The sequence below is a fragment of the Symphalangus syndactylus genome, chromosome 3 (assembly GCF_028878055.3).
Source record: "Symphalangus syndactylus isolate Jambi chromosome 3, NHGRI_mSymSyn1-v2.1_pri, whole genome shotgun sequence".
In the NCBI taxonomy this organism is placed as follows: domain Eukaryota; kingdom Metazoa; phylum Chordata; class Mammalia; order Primates; family Hylobatidae; genus Symphalangus; species Symphalangus syndactylus.
Genome location: NC_072425.2, coordinates 14,728,920 through 14,737,695, shown reverse-complemented (window position 1 = coordinate 14,737,695; position 8,776 = coordinate 14,728,920). Strand labels below are relative to the sequence as shown.

The following is an 8,776-nucleotide window of genomic DNA, read 5'->3' as shown; positions in this document are numbered from 1 at the left end:
TTTTTTTTTTTTTTTGACAAGGTCTTGCTCTGTCACCCAAGCTGGATGAGTGTCATGGCTTACTCCAGTGTTGACTCCTGGGCTCAAGCGATCCTACCACCTCTCTGCCTCCTAAGTAGCTGGGACTACAGGTGCGTGTCACCATGTCCGCTAATTTTTGTATTTTTGTATTTTTTTTTTTGAGACAGAGTCTTGCTCTGTCGCACAGGCCGGAGTGAATTGGTGCAATCATGCTCGCTAATTTCTTTGAGACAGAATCTCGCTCTGTCACACAGGCTGGAGTGCAATAGTACAATCTGGGCTCACTGTAACCTCCGCTTCCCAAATTCAAGCGATTCTCCTGTCTCAGCCTCCTGAGTAGCTGGGATTACAGGCATGCGCCACCATGCCTGGCTAATTTTTGTATTTTTAGTAGAGATGCGGTTTTGCCATGTTAGCCAGGCTGGTCTCAGACTCCTGGCTTTAGGTGATCCACTGACCTCAGCCTCCCAAAGTGCTGGGATTGCAGGCATGAGCCACCGCACCTGGCCTAATTTTTGTATTTTTTTGTAGAGAAGGTGTTTCACCATGTTGCCCAGGCTGGTCGCAAACTCCCGCACTCAAGTTATTCACCAGCCTTGGCCTCCCAAAGTGCTAGGATTACAGGCATGAGACACCAGCCAGGCCTATCAAGTCTTTTGATAAGAAAAACAAATGGCAATTATACTTTATTAAACTGGAGACTATTAACACATTAATTACTTAAAAGAGTTCTGGAAATGTCTAAACCGATGCCAAATAATTATTTAATAATAATAGCACTAGATTCAACACTACACATTCTAGTAGCAACCTTAAGCTGATCCTGAAAAGTTAAGAAAATAGGCCAGGCAGGGTGGCTTACGCCTGTAATCCAGCACTTTGGGAAGCCGAGGTGAGCAGATCACTCGAGGCCAGGAGTTCAAGACCAGCCTGGCCAACATGGTGAAAGCCCGTCTCTAGCAAAAATACAAAAATTAGCTGAGCATACTGGCGCACACCTGTGGTCCCAGCTAGGGAGGCTGAGGCATGAGAATCCCTTGAACCTGGGAGGTGGAGACTGCAGTGAACAGATATCACACCACTGTACTCAGTCCTGGGCAACAGAGTGTCTCTGTCTCAAAAAAAAAAAAAAGGAGAGAAAATAGAAAAATAAAATGTACTTGACTAAGAGAGTAAGGCTAAAAGCCAAGTTTAGGACATCAGTCTTTCCAGCCCCTGCAGGCTTTTTCAGTCAATACCTTAAAGTGTAACGTCCCTTTGAAAATGTTGCCAGGAGAAGCAGGCATAACTTGTTCTGTTACTCAACCTGTCTGTTTCCAGTTACAGCATCATGATTATGCAAATAATCTTTTCTTGAAACTATGAAATCACGTGGCTAAATGTAATTGTCAAGGCAGCAGTTTTCTCAGAATTTAAGAAGTAACTGTAGAGAAAATGCTTCACAATGTCTTTGTAGTCAGTTTTCCCTCATTATTATTCCTCTCAATTCCAAAATAATGACTGGTACAATACAGCTTTCAAGTATGTGAGAGGATATATCCTCTGAAACTCCTGGACAGACAGCACTGGTATGACCCTATGTAGGTCACATGATAATATCCAAGTATAGAGAAGCAATGAATCCTATGAACCCAGTTTTAAGCCCTTATAGAACTGTTGTCCAGAAACTAAGACAAAAGTCTCCTATTTAAAACTATTTTAATGTTTCATCGCTATTGTATTATTAAATGGGATTCAGATTCTTATTTTTTTATTGAGACAGAGTCTCACTCTGTCACCCATGCTGGAGTGCAGCGGCGTGATCTTGGCTTACTGAAACCTCTGCCTCCCAGGTTCAAGTGATTCTCCTGCCTCAGCCTCCCCAGTAGCTGGGACTACAGGCGCGCGGCCGTGATGCCCCGCTAATTTTTGTATTTTTAGTAGAGATGAGGTTTTGCCATGTTGCCCAGGCTGGTCCTGAACAACTGACTTTCAAGTGATCCGCCCGCCTCGGCCTTCCAAAGTGCTGGGATTCAGGCGCGAATCACCCTGCCAGGCCTCATTTCGTTTTTAGTACAGTATTATATTCAAATTTAAAACCAGAGATTTTCAAAGATGACACTTAACTTTAAAAGATAAAAAGTACTCCAAAGCAGGCTCGGCGCAGTGGCTCACGCCTGTAATCCCAGCACTTTGGGAGGCCGAGGCGGAAGGATCACTTGAGGTCAGGAGTTTGAGACCAGCCTGGTCAAAATGGTGAAACCCCATGTCTACCAAAAATACAAAAATTAGCCGAGCGTGGTGGCGCAGGCCTGTAATTCTAGTTACTCCGGAGGCTGAGGCAGGCGAATCGCTTGAACCCGGAAGATGGAGGTTGCAGTGAGCTGAGATCATGCCATTGCACTCCAAACCTGGGTGACAAGAGCTAGACTCTGTCTCAAAAAAAAAGAAGTTCCTATAATTTCTAAAACAAGCAAAGAAAGTTTCCATACAGAATTAAGAGAAAAATGTTAAGACCCAGACTCGGGGTTGGATGAAATAGAATGAGGCAACAGAACACAGGAGTTAAGAGCTTCCGTGTGATTCCCAGCTCAACCTGGAGCAAATGACTTATTTCTCAGAACCTCAGTTTGCTTACCTGTAAAGTAGGAATAATAATACCTACCTCCTAGATCAAATTGTTCCAAAAATTAAATACAGCAAAAGGCCTAACGAATTGCCTCATAAGGGCTCAATAAATCGTATTATTGCAACCATTTCGCCTGTATTTGAGTGTGAAGCGCCTAGAAAAAAACCACAGGACCCCTACGGCGAGTCGGGAATTTTTAGATACTTTCCTCCGAGTCAACGCTCAGTGAAATCAGTTCAATCAGTGGCCAGACACCGTGCGGCTGACACAGCTTATCCCCCGACCCTGAGGTCAGGGGTCCCCGGAGCCCAAGGTCGCTTCCAAAGCTCAGCGAGGCGGAGGTGCGGCCCGGGCTGGTCTGGTTCGGCCACCGTTGTTATGGCAACCGCCAAGAGGTTGGCTTCATCTCCTTCGGCTAAACTGAAAGTCTGCACAAGAGAGGCCAATCGAAGGGCCCCAAGGTGGGCAGCACAGGTTCCTCGACGACTTCCTAGGTCGCAATCTCCAGGAAAACGACCACAGGCTCAGCGCAGCTAGCAGCCGAGCCCCGCTCCCGGGGCCCTTCCGGCGGCTGCGCCCTTTAACCCCGGAAGTGGGCGGGAGAGGAAGCGGCTGGTGATGCTGGAACAAACATGGCCGTTCTGGCGACCGTCTGCTCCTCCGCCTCCAGCGGTCTTAGGCTGGCCGCGGGCCTCCGGCTGCTCCCGATGCTGGGTTTGCTGCAGTTGCTGGCCGAGCCTGGCCTGGGCCGCGTCCATCACCTGGCACTCAAGGTAAAGCTCGGCAACGCCGGGCCGGGGGGCGGAGGCCGAGGCCACTCCCCCGGGTTTTAGGGCAACTTTGGCGCATTGGGGACCTCTGAGCCACTGGACCACCTCTTTGCCCCTGGCCGCCGCGGCCTTTCTCTGACAGGGGCGGGGTCTGTGGGGAAGGCGGGTCTGGGCGGCGCTGGGGTCCTCGGGCTGACCGGCACGGGGCGGGAAGACTCGAGCTGAGGGAGGGGAAGGGGCTGAACTGTGGCGTTGCCCCCACGGACTCGGGAGGCTGCTCTTAAATCCCTGCTGGCTTGCCTGAATTTCTCACTCAGGGCAGCCCGATCGCCTTTCTCCTTTCTCCCCTCCAGCTTTTATGCTGGCTTTCCTTGTCCGCGGTCTCCACTCTTCCGTGTCCTTGTACTGTACCGGCGGTTTGAAGGTACTTGGAACCTTATCCTCAGTTTCCCATTTTGGTTTAGGGCGCTCTCTGGAGCGAGACTCTTCAGAAGGAATTTCAAATCTTGCTTAAAACACGTGACTGAGAATGTAAAGCCCCCATTAAGATGTGTTTCTAATCAAAGGGCCTGCTTTTTCTTCCTCTATCCAGCCATTGTCTAGGGAAGAGAGACTTTTGATAAACCTAGAAGGATACCCTGGATCTTGCTTTGTAACTAGCAGAGAAAAGACCTCTAAGGCTGAAACGCACCATAAGGTGGTTCAGCAGTTTGTTATATCTGGGAAATTGTCCAGGTGCCGTGGCTCATGCCTGTAATCCCAACACTGGGAGGCCTATGCAGGAGGATTGTTTGAGCCCAGGAGTTCGAGACCAGCCTAGTCAATATGGTAAGGACCTCCTCCCCAAACCTGTCTCTACAAAAAATTAAAAATTAACCAGGTGTGGTGGCACACGCCTGCAGCTTCTGGGGAGGCTGAGGCTGGAGGATCACTTGAGCCTAGGAGGTTGAGACTGCAGTGAGCCGTGATTACTCATTGCACTCCAGCCTGAGGAACAGAGCAAGACCCTTTCTCAAAATATATAAACAAAATTAGAGACATAGAAAAGTAAATTGTTATGACCTAAACTCTTGTACATTATTTTCATATCATACGGTCTTCTAAGAAGTGGAACTGTAGGCGGGGCGCGGTGGCTTACGCCTGTAATCCCAGCACTTTGGGAGGCCGAGGCAGGCAGATCACGAGGTCAGGAGATCGAGACCATCCTGGCTAGCACGGTGAAACCCTGTCTCTACTAAAAATAAAAAAAAAAAATTAGCCAGGCGTGGAGGCGGGCGCCAGCTACTCGGGAGGTCCCAGCTGCTTGGGAGGCTGAGGCAGGAGAATGGCCTGAACCCGGGAGGCGGAGCTTGCAGTGAGCCAAGATCCCGCCGCTGCACTCCAGCCTGGGCAACAGACTGTAGAAATTTGTCTTGTAAAAACACATTGTTTTAGCAAACTATGAAGCATTGTATTTTGTTAATGTAGAACTTAAAGAATACAGAATGAAATTAAAAGCCTGGCTTGACTGGGCGCGGTGGCTCACGCCTATAGTCCTAGCACTTTGGGAGGCCGAGGTGGGCGGATCACCTGAGGTCAGGAGTTCGAGACCAGCCTGGCCAACATGGCGAAACCCCTCTCTACTAAAAATACAAATATTAGACTGGCGTGGTGGCACATGCCTGTAGTCCCAGCTACTTGGGAGGCTGAGACAGGGTAATTGCTTGAACCCAGGAGGCTGAGATTGCAGTGAGCGGAGATCGTTGTGCCACTGCACTCCAGTCTGGGCGAAAGAACTATACTCTATCTCAAATAAATAAATAAATAAATAAATAAATGCAAGCCTGACTAGATCCATACAACCATACTTTTTGGTAACAACTTTTGTTGTTTGTAAGTAAAAATTATCCTGATTAAAATGGTTCAATCACAGGGGTGGGGGTGGGGCAAGTGAATTTTGACTCTTTTTGAGAATCTGTTGAGAGCTATAGAACCTCTCTCCAGAAAAGTGCATGTAGAAATGTAGACAAAACTTGGCCGGGCACGGTGGCTCACGCCTGTAATCCCACCACTTTCAGAGGCTGAGGTGGGTGGAGTTTGAGACCAGCCTGGCCAACATTGTGAAATCACATCTCTACTAAAAATACAAAAATTAGCCAGGCGTGGTGGTAGGTGTCTGTAATCCCAGCTACTTGGGGGGCTGAGGCAGGAGAATCGCTTGAACCCAGGAGTAGGAAGTTGCAGTGAGCCGAGACTGAGCCCCCGTACTCCAGCCTGGGCGACAGAGCAAGACTCCGTCTCAAAATGAATAAATAAATAAAATAAACATCCGAAGTCGGGGTGTCCAATCTTTTGGCCTCCCAGGGCCACATTGGAAGATGAAAAATTGTTTTGGGTCACACATAAAATAGACTAACAGTAACCATAGCTGATAAGCTTAAAAAAAATTGCAAAAAAATCTCATAATGTTTTAAGAAAGTTTACAAATTTGGCTGGGCGCAGTGGCTCACACCTGTAATCCCAGCACTTTGGGAGGCTGAGGTGGGCGGATCACAAGGTCAGGAGATCGAGACTATCCTGGCTAACACGGTGAAACCCCGTCTCTACTAAAAATACACAAAATTAGCCGGGTGTGGTGGCAGGTGCCGGTGGTCCCAGCTACTCGGGAGGCTGAGGCAGGAGAATGGCATGAACCCAGGAGTCGGAGCTTGCAGTGAGCCAAGATCACGCCATTGCACTCCAGTCTGAGTGACAGAGCGAGACTCCTTCTCAAAAAAAAAAAAAAAAAAAAAAAAGAAAGTTCACAAATTTGTGTTGGGCTGCATTCAAAGCCGTCCTGGGCCGCATGCATCCTGGACAAGCTTGTTCTGAGTTCTTCCCAAGGAAATGGAAATCGTTTGAAGAGAACCTGTCAGAGCAGCAACTTTAGATTGTCTGTTTTGCTTGAGACTGAGTGAAATAGGATACTTGATCAGATTAGAGACCCATAATGGCAAGGATAACATGAAGAGGTCACTGAGTACCAGGAGTGTGCATTGATCTCTTAAAACCTGGCTGCGCCTGGTAGCTCACACCTGTAACCTTAGCACTTAGGGAGGCTCATTTGAGGCCAAGAGTTGGAGGCTGCAGTGAGCTATGATGGCGACACTACACTCCAGCCTGGGCGACAGAGCAAGACCCCATCTCAACAACAGCAACAAAAATTAGCCAGACATGGTGGTGCATACCTATAGTCCCAGCTACCAGGGAGGCTGAGGTGGCAGTATCCCATGAGCCCAGGAGTCAGAAGCTGTAGTGAGCTATAATGGCTCCAGCCTGGGGGACAGAATGAGACCCTATTTCTTCAAAAAAAAAAAGACAAAGCAAAACAACCTTTTTATTGTGGAGAATTTCCAATATACTAAAGTAGATAGAATAGTATAATGAACTCCCATGTGCCTGTCACCCTCAATAACCATCAACACATGGCTAATTCTGCCTCACCCCACATACATCAATTTCTGGTTCTTATTTTTTATTATTTTTAAAATTAGAAATGAGTCCTCTTATATTTTTGTTCTCTTATTCCATGCTACATTTTCCACCATTCTTCTGGCTTTCCCGGTCTTCTCACATTCCATCTCTTTTGACCTTTCCCTATATTCCTTGCCTTTTTGTTTATTATTATTCTTTTTTCTTTTTTTGAGACGGAGTTTTGGTCTGTCACCCAGGCTGGAATGCAATGGCGCGATCTCTGCTTACAGCAACCTCTGCCTCCCGGTTCAAGCGATTCTCGTCCCTCAGCCTCCCAAGTAGCTGGAATTATAGGCATGCGCCACCGCACCTGGCTAATTTTTCTATTTTTAGTAGAGATGGGGTTTTGCCATATTCATCAGGCTAGTCTTGAACTCCTAACCTCAGGTGATCCACCTGCCTTGGCCTCCCAAAGTGCTGGGATTACAGGCGTGAGCCACCGCTCCTGGCTGTTTATTATTTTTATTTTTTTAAAGACCTGTCAGCAGGAAATACTCCTTGCCTTTTAAGAACAACTTTATTGAGGTATAATTTACATACCATAAGATCACCCATTTTAACTGTATAATGCAATGATTATTAGTAAGTTTACTGAGTTGTACAGCCATGACCACAATCTAGCCACAGAACGTTTCTGTCCCCTTGTGAGATCCCTTGTGTTGGTTTAGAATCAATTCCCATTCCCACCACTAGTCCCAGGCAGCCACTAATCTACTTTCTGTTTCTATAAACCTGCCCTTTCTGGATGTTTAATGTAAGTGGAATCACAGGATAGATAGGCTTTTTTTTTTTTTTTTTTTCTGAGACAGAGTCTTGGACTGTTGCCCAGGCTGGAGTGCAATGGCGTTATCTTGGCTCACTGCAACCTCTACCTCCCAGGTTCAAGCGATTCTCCTGCCTCAGCCTTCTGAGTAGCTGAGATTACAGGCACCCGCCACTACGCTCAGCTAATTTTTGTATTTTTAGTAGAGACAGCGTTTTGCCATGTCGGCCAGGCTTGTCTCGAACTCCTGGCCTCAAGCAGTCCGCCCGCCTCGGCCTCCCAAAGTTCTGGGATCACAGATGTGAGCCACTGCGCCTGGCCGATAGGTAGGCTTTTGTACCCATCTTTCTTTCTTTCTTTTTTGAACTTCATTCATTTTGTGCCATGTGTCAGTAATTCATTCCTTTTTACTGTTGAATGGTCTTCCAGCGCGTGGACACATCTTCTTTTGCTTAGCAGTTCACCAGTCGATGGATGTTCAGGCTGTTTCCACTGTTTGGCCATTATGAATGATGGTGCCATAAACGTTCACATTGCAAGGCTTTGTGGGGCCATATGTTTTCATTTCTCTTGGATGATATCCAGGAGTGGAGTAGAATTGCTGGGTCATATGATAGATTTATGTTTAACTTTTTAAGAAACTGCCAAACTATTTTCCAAAGTGGCTCTACCATTTTACATCCCACTAGCAATTTATGAGAGTTCCCTTTCTTCACAGTGTTATCAGCATTTGTCATTGTCTTCCTATATTATTTTAAAGCATATTGGCTGGGTGTGGTGGCTCATGCCTGTAATCCCCGCACTTTGGGAGGCCAAGGCAGGTGGATCACCTGAGATCAGGAGTTCGTGATCAGCCTGGCCAACATGGTAAAACCCTGTCTCTACTAAAAATACAAAAATTAGCCAAGTGCGGTGGCGGGCGCCTGCAATCCAAGCTACTAGGGAGGCTGAGGCGGGAGAATCACTTTAACGCAGGAGGTGGAGGTTGCTGTGAGCTGAGATTGTGCCACTGCATTCCAGCCTGTGCGAAGGAGTGAGACTCCCATCTCAAAAAAAATAAATAAATAAATAAAGCAAATCAAAGGCATTGCATCATTTCATTGATAAATATTTTGATATTAC

The 8,776-nt window shown here is 47.1% G+C and overlaps 1 protein-coding gene across 6 annotated transcripts in view; it reads left to right on the top strand.

Annotated features, from left to right (window-relative positions):
- GPR107 (G protein-coupled receptor 107) overlaps positions 1-8,776 on the top strand; it is a 91,190-nt gene continuing 82,414 nt past the window's right edge. For 4 of the 6 annotated variants that reach the window (XM_055270704.2, XM_055270702.2, XM_055270703.2 and 1 more), the window contains exon 1: positions 3,222-3,402. In XM_055270704.2, coding sequence (XP_055126679.1) covers positions 3,262-3,402 — 141 coding nt within the window. In that variant the 5' untranslated portion in view covers positions 3,222-3,261. Of the gene's footprint in view, positions 3,403-8,776 lie in introns of all 6 variants that reach the window. The other 2 variants (XM_055270705.2, XM_055270706.2) reach the window with 2 other exon arrangements.